The sequence below is a fragment of the Coenobita brevimanus genome, chromosome 24 (genome assembly GCF_032717465.1).
Source record: "Coenobita brevimanus isolate Jiangsu-jjx chromosome 24, ASM3271746v2, whole genome shotgun sequence".
Lineage (NCBI taxonomy): Eukaryota > Metazoa > Arthropoda > Malacostraca > Decapoda > Coenobitidae > Coenobita > Coenobita brevimanus.
The window spans coordinates 20,011,686-20,027,473 of record NC_136977.1 but is presented as its reverse complement, the minus strand read 5'-3'; the positions used below and the strand labels follow the sequence as shown (position 1 = coordinate 20,027,473).

Below are 15,788 nucleotides of genomic sequence, written 5' to 3'. Positions count from 1 at the left end.
CCCCCTTTACCCTCACATGCTAACACTCCCTCTTCATCCCTTTAACTACGCCCGCCACAAGAGCCCCAACCCCTGTGTTTAGAAATGAAGCCCGTGTGTATGTTCCATTTATCCGCAACAGTGCATAAATCCCAGACAATACCAGATGAATATTACTTACTATGCTGGGTACCGCCATACGATTCTCTTCAGATTAGGAGGTACTTCTATTACGTAACGTGTTATACAACTGTTTGAGATTTTATAAAATTTCTTTCCGGTATGAATATTTTCCTGCATTCGTCTAATTCTAACAGATACTGAGGTGGAGAACACAAAGCGTTCCACTGTTTTTAGAAGAGACTAGAGATTTGTGTGTGTGTGTGTGTGTGTGTGTGTGAGAGAGAGAGAGAGAGAGAGAGAGAGAGAGATGGGATGGGAGGAACAGCAAATCCAAACATATCAGTTTTCACAATGTTATCTCTCGCCGAATGCCAGGACACCACACTTCAAATCATTAACCATTATCTTGTTCCTGAAAGTTCTAACCATCGGCAAACCTCTTTATGCAGTATGTTATCCCTGCATATTTGACTCTGTTATCTATGCCAGTACTGTTGAGGGGCTGTGTGTGGAGGACATGCATGCAAAAATAATTATACATTAATTCAAATGTTCCTTACCTTGCTGAATGACACAAACCTTCAAACACTCTATCAACACTGAAAGGTACTGTCTATTGGTTGATAAAAAAGTATAAGACAAACACTGTGATAAATCAGTCACTGAACATAATTATATGAATGCATACATTATCGTTTAGTGATAAACAGAGGTTCCAAATGCACTTGGGCCTGAAAAAAAGAAAAAAAAAAAGTTTCCAGTAAAATAGTTTCACAAATTTCTTAGAGGTAATTTAACCCTTTGGCTGCGGTGCGTTTCTATGGGCTAAATAAAACCGTCCTTCGTAAGCTAGAACAGTATACGAAATTCTGTTTTCTCGGAACAAAATACTTTTTTTTACCCTCGGTGAAAACATTAATTGTGATAGTTTTTAAAAAACACTGGTGTCCCAGGTTCCTCATGAGTAAAGTACATTTGTCGTAAGTTAGCTGGATGCAAACGCAAAATACGTAATTTGCAGCCAAAGGATTAATCTATTAAAAAAAAAAAAAAGTTATCAAAACTAAACGGAGGATGCTTACCTTCCCTCAAATCTGTGCTTAATGTAATCAAAGAGCGCCTTCTGCATCATGTCCGTCACCTCGTACCCCTTGAGGGAAGGGCCGACGAGCACTAGCGGGCGCATAGAAGGCACGACATCGTAGGGAGGGATATTCTCCTGTTTCTTAAAGAAAGGTTTCTTTTTTTCCTTCGCTGGTGGAGTGGTGATGGAGGTTTTGCCCTTGGAGTTGCCCAGGGAGTCGGAGTCATCACCCAGGTTGGAGTCTATGCCGTTGTCGAGGTCAAGTCCTGTGTGCGGTACGGCAGGGTTATTGGCAGGGAGCCGGGGTGCTCGTCTGACTCGCCTTCTATAATGCTGTTAAGGGAACGTGAGAAAGAGGGTAGCAGAGGGGCGGCACGAGCACGTCGCCCGGGCATTCCTTCCTTGGACTACACCCTTGCTACTATTGGTATGTACACACTAACGAGGCACACACTGCAAAAGGAATATTTTTCACAGTATTTCCTTGTTATGGTGTCAGTCCAAGGAAAGAGAGAGGGAGACTGAAAGGCTGATAAAGATGCCGGATATGTAAACATATCTGTATGGAGCAAATACAAAAACTCAAGAGCTGAAGTACTTGAGTGAGAGGAGAGGTCAGAACACGTCATACTGAGATCTAACTAAAAATATGGGGTTATATTAGCTCGACTTAGAATGACACATGAAATCTGGTGTGCAGAGCAATGCAAATAATAATCGTCTGTACATATAAATGGTGAATAGATGTTGGATAGCCATAAATTATCTATGGTGCTTGACATTCACGAAGTCTGGAAAAAATATGCTTAGATTCTTTAAGGGTATAGTCTATGCGAAAATACATGAAGGCAAATAGAACACTGTAAAATTTACAGTAAGATTTTCAGAATTTGCTGACTCTAAAATTTCTCATTAATAAGAGAAATAGCCGAGATAAGATTAATAATAATCCGTACAAAATAAAACCATGCAAAAAATGGCAGCATATTCAAAATTCAGGAAATTTACAACAGGGGAGGGAAATTTTGCAAGGTCATACATCGCTCAGGCGTCACCCGAGCCTGCATGCCACAGTGGCGACTGACTGCATGTCGGAGAGCTTCTCAGGTTGAGCTGGCAAGCAGGAAGCATGTAGGGACCAATCATTTCTATAGAACACGATGGTAAATCATGCTTGGGTAAAGTGGACACAAAATCTGTATGAAGGAGATGGCAGGAGTGAGTGGGTCGTAATGGGTACTAACATGCTATTGTTAACAATGTCGCCACGCCTACTTCGCGTATGTGGCAGGAAACCCATCTTACTCGGGTGATTGGAGACAGGTGCAGGCAGGATGCTCAACACTTATTCATCTAACAATCTAATGTATGTGTTTTATGACAGCAGACAGTGGTGGTGATGCGTCAGCACAAGCCATGGACGAATAGCCATTTACGGGACACATCAGGAAAGCAGATGATTTTTAAAAATGTGTAACTGTGTTCTGTGGAGAGAATATACCACATATAGTAAAATACAATGTTTACTATGTACTGTCATGAAGATGTGGAGACGGGTGATGTTGGTGTAGGTTACTGTAGTGGACAAGGCTCCATCAGTCACATGGTGGCTAAAAGCAAGTGACATGCTCAGCAGTCACTACCATTAGCCTACAACTCGCACCTCCACTGTAGTGAGCCAAAATGTTAATGGGTTAATATAGGTTGTGCATGTTCTGTTTAACATGCAAGTAGATTCTCGTTACTTTATCAGTTTATATATATATATATATATATATATATATATATATATATATATATATATATATATATATATATATATATATATATATATATATTGTGTGAGAAATCGTTTTTGTTGTAAATGCACTATATAGCATAATGTATTATTATGAGCACACAGAAAAGTACTCACAACACAGAATAACTTAATAAAATACTCAGCTGAACTGCTACCATGAATAAAGAAAAATAATCTGTCATATATATGCTCGAAACACGAATCTATAGACTGTTAAAAGAATGAGATATCAGTTTTAGAATTTTAATAATGCTACTGTTTGATTCAGCTGTAAATAGCAACTGATGTTTTTACACGGTCTTGTGACTGATGTCTACATGTTAACGATTTACTAGTCTCAGAGACCATTATAATATTTGTAACTGCACTCTGTAAATGACAAATATTTGACTGTAGCTCCAACATCAACTTAGCGTTTTGGTGTCCTGATAATTATAATGGTGTACTAAAACTTTCCCGCAGCGTCATAGTAAGCCTAGACACTAAATATTCTATGATATACACAGATTGCTGTAGCATAAACCGTTATATATAAATCATCAGTTGCTACTTTGCTGCATCACCACTGACGATCGAATCTACCAGCATCGAAATGCTTGGTAAAGATGCTATTCGTTATGTCCTCGAACGTTCTTTTCATCCTGATTATTCTCTTCATGGGTTGTCACAACAAAGACTCAGGAGAGCACTAATATTTTCTATATGTTGATAGAAGTTCATGTTCATGACCGATTAACAGGATATTGTCCATTATAAGAAATGGCGGAATTAGTATGACTGCAGAATAAAATTAACAAAAGGCTAGCAGGGCTTTACAAAGTAAGGTGATGTGAGCTATAATGAGTGCCGACATGTTGGAGGTACGGAGCAGTGATGAGGAAGACGGAGGCACTATAATTATGGGCAATATTAATTCGTAATTATACGCGTCAACCTGCGGTAAGGTTAGTTTCATTACCAAAGGTGCGAGCACTTCTATTGCTTTCAGTGGCTAACACTTAGGTGCGAAGAAAACAGAGGAACTGTGTGTGTGTGTGTGTGTGTGTGTGTGTGTGTGTGTGTGTGTGCGCGCGCACACATAAATCACTACGTGTGATTCATTCATATGATATGCTGACATTCACATCCACAAAGACTAAGGAAACACGAAATATCCCGAGCGCCCTCGTGTATTCACATCTTGCGAGATGTGAATACAGGAAAGTGCTATGATATATATATATATATATATATATATATATATATATATATATATATATATATATATATGGAGCCTCTGTGATGCAGTGGTAGAGCATACGTTTCGTACACGGGTGAGCCAGAGTTCGCGCCCCGCCTGAGTAATAAACTTTGGGAGTGTTCACACGGCCACGTATTGCATTGGCGGACACAAGCATGGCCATCTTGAATTGAACAGGCCCGGGTCTGACTGTGACGTCACAATCAGTGGCCATTGTATTATTCTGCCAGCCAACCCGCCACGTTATAAACAGTGAGGCACGCCAACAATTCACCTACATATTTCAAAAATTTTCCTCTCCCTTCTGGATTTCGTTCACGGTAAGCCATACGCGTATTATTAAATATGTATAACCATACTAGAATGCTTGAAAAACATCATTGCTATTACTGAAAGCATTTTAAATGAGAAATTACTGTAGAGGTATCGGGCTGTCAACAGTGGATATCTCTGGGCTACAGTAGTTTTCGTAAATACGTTAGGCAACGAAATTACGACACAGCCTAAGTTTCCCAGTGTTCTTTAGTAACTGTGCATAATATATTTTGGTGGATCACAGTCGTATTGAGATGCTAATTTGGTTACTGATGCTTTACTTCATTCCATGCAAAATAACCTAGGCTACTCAATGGTAGCTTGATTTATTTTAATTCTATGTATTCATTGAAATATCTAGGTAACAAGGATATCAACCGACAAGTATAGGCCTAGCCTAGGATAAAAAGAAACATAAGCCCAGCCCAGGCCAAACAAAAACATTTATGTGCCTTGTCTAGGCAGGAAGAAACGTATAGGCCTAGCCCATGCCAAGAAAAATGTGCATAGGCCAAGCCCAGGCCGGGAAAAATGTGCAAAGGCCCCGCTTAGGCCAAGAGGAAATGTGTATGGGTGTGCCCAAAGCAAATGTAATGCCTTTGCCTAAATCTTATGCCTAAATGATGACAAGAATTGTTAGCTAAATATTAGGGGTGGGCGTATCGATATCAAAATATCGATAATTTCAATACCAGCTATTTAAGCTTAAGTATCGATACTGATGTCTAGGTATCGATATTTCGATTACTAAAGAAAAATTTCCCAATTTGGCAATTTTTGAGGAGAAATAAATTAATTCCAGTATGCAGAGAAATAATTATTTAGTACGCTGAAAGGCAGGGAGAAAATTTTTGTGTCTGGGAGCCCGGTGTCTTCGTCTCCTGTCGTTGCACATCACCGGGCATGTGAACGTACTGTATGACACTAATAACAGTCGGTCGCACCACTGACCTTGACTGGAGACCATTGTAACAGCAGTGCTGGCACCCCAAGGCTATATACTAAAAAAAAAAAATAACATTAAGCAAAGGTCGAAGTATCGGTATCGGTACCGCCGACACTAGTCAAGAAAATAATCGGTATCGTATCAATATGAAATAGCTGGTATTGCCCACTGCTGCTAAATATGAATTTTAGCCAGGCCGGGTCTATTTTATTGATACTCATGTTTCCTATAGTTTGAAGAGAGGGACTTAAAAAGAGATTTGCGCCGGTTAGAGCATAAATAGAAATGAAAATGTGATACAAGAAACCTATTATTTAAATGACAAATATCAGTTCGGTAAAATTGCTGTTGGGCAAGTCTTTAACTAATACCCGGTACCCATTATTTTGTATAAAATTAATTTAGTCCCCATTACAGTTAGGTAAAGTTGTTGCACTGTTTTATGGTAGAAGCTATTTGATGGATAATAAACCAATCTGACCTTATCTAACAAGGAGAGGAGAAAAAAAAATACCGATGCTTGGAATATAGTTATATAGAAATAGGCTTATATAATTATACAGCTATATTTACCTATACCTAGCCTAAGAAAAAAAGGCACATTATATATGCGATGCAGCGCAATGGTAGTCAGAAGCTTAACGTATACAATATTGGTTGATTATGGATATACATATAGTGTCTAGTTTCTTCCCTTGGTGTACTGTTTCTGCTTTCTTGAGCAATTCAGTTTTTTACCTGTGTGTAGGTTATTTAGACCTTATTTTTCAAATCCCTGGGAATTCATGCAGATTTTATGTTAATAGATGCATTAAAAACACTAAAGTGGACATAATATTGAGTTTATTCAAGTGGGTTTTATTCAAAATCCAAGTGGACAAAAGGTGGGCCACCAACGTTGTTGCCAACCCGGATTTGTGTGTATTATTTTACCGTGCAAGTAAAACTGTTACTTTCATTTTGCACAGTGATACACAATCTTTACACAGACAGGTATCCTAATATGTTATAAAATTTGCATCTGAACACATCTATTCATTACAATGTTTTAGGCCTTAAAGGGAAGTGTAATTTTAATGTTTATCATAATAATAATAAATAATAACTAATATTAGTATTATCACTAATAATCAAAAATAAATACTAATGGCCATACATAAGTAAGCAAATATTTAATGTGTACGCATGAGAGAGGCAAAGGCTGAGGGAATTTGTGGCCACCGCCTGTGACGTCATCAGTCTCTCCTCCGGGCCTGTATATCACGACGGCCTTGACACAGGGGGTGCTGTGGATGAACCAGTGCCGCTTATTATAAAGTATGCTTGCATGCAGTCGACTTGCGCGGGCCGATTACACTTGGTTCACAGACTACACACATATCCAAAGCTACTCCAACACTACAATTACACTTACAAGCACTTTTCACCCTATATACACTCTCTACCAGACGGCCGAAGCCACTTGGCAGAGAAACATTGGCTGTATCGTCCCGACTTCGATCGGGATAGGCCGGTCCTGCAGTGGATAATCAAACGGCTGATGATAATACTGTGTGTATATATATATATATATATATATATATATATATATATATATATATATATATATATAGTATATGTGTGTGTGTGTGTGTACCGGTAAATATATATATATATATATATATATATATATATATATATATATATATATATATATATATATATATATATATATATATATATATATATATATACAGTACTTGCATAATTTTTTTCGCGATAGTGCCGACGATTTTTATCCATCCATCCATCCATCTTCCAATCCTATGTCGCCCCATGAGGAGCGTAGGAATCCGGGGCTAGGCAAGTTGGTCCTGACATTTAAGATGAGAGTGATCAGCCTCACTCATCCCTGAATGACAATACGTGAAGAAACCCCAATCATCCCTTGGATATAAACCTACACAGGCTCAGTCCAACTGGAGCGCCTTAATTACCCACTAAACCACCAGGCGCCATAATTTGGTTATATGGTTACCACCCAGCGTAGTAAATGGTTTCCTGGTGTACAGGAAACCATTTGGCTTGTCACTCAGTGTAGAGTTATCCATAGGCAGAAGGAAGAGGAAAGAATGAGGGAAAGAAAGACAGAAAAGGGAATGTAAAGTCACCCCTAGGCAGAAGAAAGAGGAAAGAGTTGAAGGAAAGAAAGACAGAAGAGGAAGGATGGAAGAGAGGAAAGGGCAGGCACCCAAAGCCGCACGACATCGAGTGAGTGGATGATAAGCGTCCCAAATTAATTTGTCAAAATCCTATAATAACCCCCCCCCCCATACCGTTCCTAAATGGCATATGCTTATGACGCTGCCTGAAGAGGTAGGCTGCGAGCGAAGTTTTGCCAGAAGCCTAGTTGTAGCTCCTTGCTGTGGGCTGGATAGGTAGGTGGCTGAGTTGCGCTTCATGCCTTGATGACCCCATTTTGCTTGTTCATTCATTGTTTTGTTGGGTACTGTGCTTCACTGCCGAGCCCTAGAGACCCTATAGAACGGGAGACTGGACAGCCACCATACTGGTGCAGCGTGTGTATGTTTACTGGGCACCACTTAAGTACGTACAGTATAAAAATCATTGACCACTGCTAGATAATCAGGGCACTATTGCTTTTCATATTTTGTGGCGCGTTTTTGAACATCTGTTATGTTATATTTGTACAAATGGCGCTTTCTTAATAAGTAAAGTTGTATAAAAATGAGATTTTCCTCTATGTATAAGCTAGGCAAATTTCGAAGCATGTGCAGATCAAGGAGTTTTGCCAAACGATTAACGTCAGCAGTGTTAACTTGTTTTGCCCACAATACTTATGTTTCATGGATTTTTGGCTGAATTTAAAGATTGTTGTTCTTCATCCACCCATCATCAAATCCTATGTCGCACCATGAGGAGTGCAGTGGCTAGGCAAGTTGGTCGTGACATTTAAGATGAGAATAACCAGTCTCACACTCATCCCCGAGTGGCATAACGTGAGCAGTAAACCCCCAACCACCCTATGGATATTAACCCCCACAGGCTCAATCTCCATAATTGTGGTAGTTTCCATTAGGCTATTATCTAGGCTCACCTCCCTACGTGGATGTGGGCCATATACATGTAAAAAAAATATAACATGCCTAGCAAAGCCGACAACTCACTCGCAGACCAGCTTGCTCTCTTCATCTTATCCCATAACTTCATTCTTGGTGGATCACAAGGGAGTCGGAAAATTCGCATAGAAGGTCCATGACTGTTAGTTTAGTGCACCCAAGTGCAACAGTCAAACCATTAACAAGGGCAAAAAAGAACCAGTAAAAGAACACAGCAGCCCACATTTTGCGGCTACCAGTAGTTTGGTTTGACCACATTAGAATTCGGCGATTATGTTGGTGTTCACGTGTACTTTGAAGTAAAATCCATATGTAGAGATGAAGATCAAAACGAAAATCTTCCGTAGCTCAAGTTAAAAGATAAACTGCAATTAAAGCGACATTTTATTCATCAACAGTCAAGTATCACAGCAGGTGACGAGATGTGTTTTTAGACAAATGTGCAGTCAGCCAGGGTGAGGCGTTTGCACGAAAATCGCGCCATGTCAGCCGACCAATCAAAGAGCAGCTAAAAAAAAATAATAATATTGGCTGTCCAGTCTCCATAGAGGGTCTCTACCGACCCCAAGAGAGCTCAAAGCTCGTAATACTGCTGCTACGGTGACCCTGCACACCAGGAAAATGTAATAATTAGGAAACTGCGGAGGTTACGGGTTTTGGGCTCCGTTCTATCGAGAGATGGGTGATGCATTTTCACGAATGTGGAGGTGAAGATTCTCTTCATAAATAACATCCCGTCCGTTCTCATGTGGGTTCCCCATGTACTCTGCAGGTTTTCAAGCGCCAAATAGGCAACGAGCTCACAATGAGGGACTTTCAGAGTGCTGAGTCATTCCCAACTCGGCCCTACGCTAGTCCTTTGCTGGTTACAATGCTTATAATAGTTGTGGATTATTTTTACTTCTGTGTCGATTTGTGAGATATAGGAATGGCAAATACCTTTGAAATTACTAAAATATTACTTTAAAAAATCATAACCAATAGGAATGATCTTAATTTGCATAATTTTAGGATTTATGATCATAGACTCGATACCCAAGTGTCAGCTCATCATAAATTCTATTTAGTCTATAGCACATCGTAGCCGATCCCACAGTTTTATTAAGGCTTGCCTATTATTTATTATTTACATCAGTTTTTTTTACTGACAGTCCTTGTATTATCTGCAATTTAATATTTGCAAATTTAACCATTTAACATATCTCTGAGCCTCGCGCATGCGCTTTAAAGGAACAGTCCTGAGTAGAACAGCTCATGCTTGTTTCAAATAATTCCCTCAGTAGGATAGCGGTGCTTGTTTCGTCCGTCCTTTGTTAATATTTGAGAAAATGAACTATACTGAATTAAAGGGATTAAATGAGAAAACTCAAATTCAGAGGCTGCCGAATTGATTCAGGAACTGCTTATTAGTCTTCATAAATATCAATGTCCTATCTTAATAACAACAAATTCGAGTCGCTCCCTATATATATATATATATATATATATATATATATATATATATATATATATATGCACTGGTGCGCCAAAAGAACAAAAAGCCTAGCGACTTTTATTATTACAGTTATAACTTTACGATTACCCTCTGACTTGTACTGATGACGAAATGCCTTAACCTGGCCAAGTTTTAACCGTATATCTTGCATTTAATAGACATTTCAGCAAAAAGTCACCACCTTAATCTATTAGCTCCCAGAGCTCCTGGGCGAGGAATTGCAGGAAGAGTACTAAGTGTACCGCCTTCCGCCTGTCGGCTCATAGTCGCGAAGCTTATAGGTCCCTATCCCGGGGTTCCCATCTTTATTAGGTTTTGGAAATGCCCAGCCACGTCTTATACTGAGGACACTAGAAGCATATAGGTGAACGTTTATATAAAATATGAAAACTAAAGAAACATAACGTATGTACAGTACAGTATATTTTAAAATCGACAGTTTGCATCATTTAACGTACAAGGTGATATTAATGTGCAATACAGGTAGAAGTTATCCGAAGTCTCCAGTGCCACTTAGAATCAAGTATGTTCCTTCCTTCAATTTATGAATGTGATGGTAAAATATATCATAATATATGTACCACATGAAGATCAGGTAAGACTATTTGAGCCTCTGAACGAGAAAGATGTCAGAAACCTAACTTTCAGTCCGATATATCTACTGTAGTTTTATTCTTTCTACCAGCTAATTATACTATTTAGAACACTCTCATACTGAAGAGGGTTAATGAAGACTGTATCATCATCTAGTTCAGTCTCCTCTCGGCTGAACGAAATCGGCCTCAGAGTGAATAAAATTTGTCCTCGGAGTGAGGGAATTAGTTTAATCACGGTCATTTAGCAGTACACGTTCTAGGTTAACTTGTAATTATCTTTTTTCCTCACTGTATAAATCAAGTACATCATGAGAATCAAATATTGGACTTCAAAACCTTGACTGATTGCCACAGTGATGTAGTAAATTAACCGTAAGCACATCCACCTACACCGACAGCTAACGAAGAGTGAGCTATATTTTAGCCCGTCTTGGGGATGGTCGCCTATGACGTGTGGAAACTTATGTCAAGTGGCGGTGTTTGGCAAATATTAAATTGCAGAAAAATAAAGCACTGACAAGCTTCAAGAAAGCACTATTCTTACACAAAAAGACGATACGAATGTAGATATGAAAGCCAATTCCACTGAGCTCATTAGTAATATAACGAAATGACTGTGTGTATGGGACTGCCGGATGGAAGACCAATGTACTGTACAGTTTGCATATGCAAAATAGCCAGTCAAAAGTATTCTTCCATGAGTGTCATATTTTTTTTATCAGTATTTTAGTGACTGTGTTTAGTTTTGCTGACTCACACGAACGTTTGCCCAGACGTACAGAATAGTTACAATAGTTATGTTACTTTTTCGGGTCTAGGACAAAGTTTGGCTAGCCATATAGGTAGCAGACGACACTCTGAAAGTCCCTCATTTGCGCAAAACTCAGACTAATAGACCTCGGTTGTTCGGACATGTGGCTCATCATACTGTACAGTACCCAAAGTCAACCACGATGGCTTAAAATATCGCTGGTGCACGCCTCGCAGGAACCTCTGCTTCGTGAGCATCAGCGTGAGAAATACAAAGAAAGAGATGCTTCGTAGTCGGACAAAGTGCTGTGGTCAGATGTCACCTCTGAAGTAAACTGAAGAAGGGGAAAATTGTACTGCCGAGCAAAGAGCAAATCGTATAACTCCAAATTTATCATTAACCAGCAGTTAAACTTCCAGACTTTGGCAATCTGGAGGTGTTTTTGGTGTTTAGGAATATAGTTATGCGCTCTCAGAACCAAACTATGAACGAGGATCGTTACCTGGAGTTCTATCTATTTATCTATAGCCCGACGCCCTAATCCCGCAAAGGGTGGCCGCAGACAAAACGCTTCCAAGTCGCTCTGTCACCCACCATTTGACTACCCTTCCCCTAACTCACTCCCCCCTCCCTCATATACCACACAACTTCATCCCTCCAACTCATCCTCGGTCTTCCCCTGCTTCTCCCTCCCTCCGCCTCACCTACATACACCCTGTTAGTCTTTCATTCTCCATTCTCTCCACATGTCCAAACGACCTCAGTGTATTTCTCCTAATCTTCTCAACCACATCCACATCCACCCCACAAAGTTCTTTCACTTCTTCATTCGTCAACCTGTCCCTCCATGTCACTGCACATGCTCCTCTCAAGTAACTCATTTCCACTGCTCTCACTCTTGACTTGCTCCCTTCTTGCAAGGTCCATGCCTCGCTTCCATACGTCAGGGTAGGGATCATAATACTATCATGCAGTGACTTCTTAATTCCATACTCACCTCCCTATTTCTCATCACTGCTTTCAGTGAATCAACAACCTTCCTTCCCTGCTGTACCCTTTCACGCACTTCATCCCCCAAAGTTCCATCCTTACTCATCACACTACCAAAGTACTTGAATGCACTCACATTCTCCATATCCTCGCCATCCAACCTCACCGTGCATTCTGTGACTTCATTCCTTCCGAACACCATAACTTTACTCTTGTTTACATTAACTTTCAAATTCCTCTTCCTACACTCTGTCCCAAATTCATTCACCAACTCCCATTCATCTTCACTCAACAATACTATATCATCAGCAAACAACAACACCGGAATCTTCTAAATTTCACTCTCATTCATTAGAGCCACCCCCCCCCCCATCCACTGCCCTACCTTGCCCCTCCATTACAACCCCATCCATGTATATATTAAACAACCATGGAGACATCACACAACCCTGTTTCAGTCTCACATTGAGATCAAAGAACTCACTCAGCTCACCATCCACTCGCACCATAGCCCTAGCTCCTCCGTACATACTCTTCACAGCACTCAACAATTTCCCCTTCACTCCATATATTCTCAATACCTTCCACATACCTTGTCTATCTGTTCTGTCATAAGCTTTCTCCTAGTCCATGAAGGCAACATACATTTTCTTTCCCTTCTCTAGATACTTCTCCACTAAACACCTTAGAACAAATATCTGATCTACACACCCTTTTCCCTTCCTAAATCCCCCTTGTTCTTCTCCAACTAGCTCCTCTGTTATATGCCTAACCCTATCAATGAGTATTCTACCATATATTTTTCCAGTCACACTAAGAAGGCAAATACCCCTATGGTTACCACATACTTCTCTCTCCCCTTTTCCTTTGTATAAAGGAGCAATTATATCTGATTTCCAGTCCTCCGGAACCCTTCCCTCTTCCCAAGCCAATCTACATAACTTCCATATCCACTTCACAACAATCTCACCCCCATACTTCAGGATTTTACCACACACTCCATCAATTCCTGGGGCCTTTCCCATCTTGATCTTCATTGCTTCCACTATTTCCGCCCTACTGATCACTTCCTCCCTCCTCTCATCTCTCCTTCTTCCAGCCACTTCCCAACCACTTATACTCACACTGCTCTCACTCTCTACATTCAACAAATCCTGAAAGTGCTCCTTTCATCTCCTCAATTTCTCTCTCTTCTCTGCCAACAATCTATTATTCCTATCTTTCACTCCCCTACTATTGCCCCTTTCACAGTGCCTTACTTTCTTTACCTCCTTCCAAAACAATTTCTTACTCTCTCTCCATTTCACACTCAGATTCCTCTCAAACTCTTCATCCACTTTCTTCTTACTCTCCCTCACCAGTCTCTTCACCTTTCTCCTGCTCACATATACCTCTCTCCTCTCTCTCTCTCTCATCTTCTCTCCTACCTCTACTCGCTAGCCATTCACTACATGCCTTCTTCTTTTGTTCCACAGCTCGCTTCACCTCATCATTCCACTATGGTGTCCCTTGCACACCCGTGCATCTCCTCCTCACTCCAAAAACCACCTCACACGCTGTGCCTATCTCTTCCATGAATATCTTGCATACGTCTTCCACCCCTTCCATCTGCTCTAACTCATACCTTCCCGATCTTTCTTCCACTATGCTCTTATACTCTGCTATTTTCTCACTGTCTTGCAATTACCTGGAGTTGCTTGCAGTTAATTTAACTTACTTATTTGTTAAATGTAGTGCTGAGATTTTTACGCAAGACGGTGCGACCCACCATATTGCTAACTTGCTCAGTGGATGACTGGAGTTCTGTGGAGTTAGGTTTCTCAGGGACTGGCCGGGGAATTCCCTTGATCATTACCCTGTTGTGAATCTGTTAGGCTTAATGAAAAGAAGTTTACGTAGCAAAAGCACATCAAGGATTCCCAAGTTGGTGGCAGCAGTTCTTGTGATTTGGGAGGCTTTTGACTAGACAGCTCTCCAAAACCTGGAGGAATGGTCCAAGAGAGTTCAGGACTATCTCAGGGTCAAAGGACATCTTATACGATACTTATTTTCTTTCTTGTGTGTGTGTGCATTGCCATGTCGTGTTAAAATTTTATGCAAGTACTCTCTCCATCCATTTATCTATATCCATCTATCTACTTATCTGTTATAATTTATATATGTTACCAACATCGTGTGAAACTAAGGTATTGCATAGAATGCCTAGGTATTCTTTAGAATGTCCAGCATTTTTTGGCAAAGTACGAAATACGTTTATTTCATTCTGACCTTATATACTTTACCAAGGGATTTCAATAGAATGTCTTGGTATTCTACATAATGTCTAGCATTTTTTTTTTTTTTGTCAAAGTATGATATAATAGACAACGGGGGGGACTGCGTTTAGGTTTGGCTGAGATAATCTAGGTTAAGGTAGGTTAGGCTAGATTAGGTAGGTTAGGGTAGGTTAAATTAATTTGGAAGAACGCTAAGTTACGTTAAGCGCATATCTAAATTAACCTAACTTAACCTAACCAAATGTCACTAACCTAGCCTAATCTAAACTAAACTTAACCTACATTATCCCAGCCTATCCTAACCGTAGCCTAAATTAACCTAACGTAAATGAAATAACTGATTCCACAGTCTGCCTGTTAGCTGCAATTTGGTCGTTTTGCACTTGCCTAAAACAAACTCGGTAATCAACAGAATCCCTAGGAAATGTGTACATATGATTTTATTATGTACATTGTCCTGAAGTTTTAGGCATTCTATGAATACCTAGGCATTCTATACAATGACGGGTATCCCACTTTGCCGGTAATACATGCACCAATCTATCACGCCGCAAAAGAATATCTTGATAGGAGTGAGAATAGGCAAAGACATACAATGAACATAATCGTTGAGGAAAGTAACACGTGATGTACTGAATTTTTTTTTAACTGATCAAGCACTTATCACAACAATTACTGCTATGTGGATAATACTGTACAGCTAATATCAGAAAATATTTAAAAAAAAAGCGTTTAGACTCTTCCTCTCTCTCCGCACCCTCCTTTTCTGCATGAAGAACTTTATTGTATTACGGTACACACAGTTTATCTGTTTATACTGTATACTGTGCGTTTGTGAGGACACAGGTCATACTATAAACGCTAGGAAGTGTCAACACCCAACGCTGCTGAATCGAACAAGAAGAATAGTCGGACATAGCACAGCTGATTTTTTTAAAACAGAGTTTATGATGAAAACTGAGGTTAACAATTAGGGTGTTGTACCTTGTTTACGTTTATTATTATGACTGCAGTGAGACATTCTCCATTAGACACAATACATGCAACAACACATGCCTCTTGAGGTCAAATAT

General features: G+C 39.9%; 1 protein-coding gene across 1 annotated transcript in view; it reads right to left on the bottom strand.

The window, feature by feature from the left end:
• The window catches only part of Ca-beta (Calcium channel protein beta subunit), a 719,185-nt gene that overhangs the window by 209,791 nt on the left and 493,606 nt on the right, over positions 1 to 15,788 (bottom strand). The window contains exon 5 of the mRNA XM_080267425.1: positions 1,185 to 1,452. Coding sequence (XP_080123551.1) covers positions 1,185 to 1,452 — 268 coding nt within the window. The remainder of the gene's footprint in view (positions 1 to 1,184; positions 1,453 to 15,788) is intronic.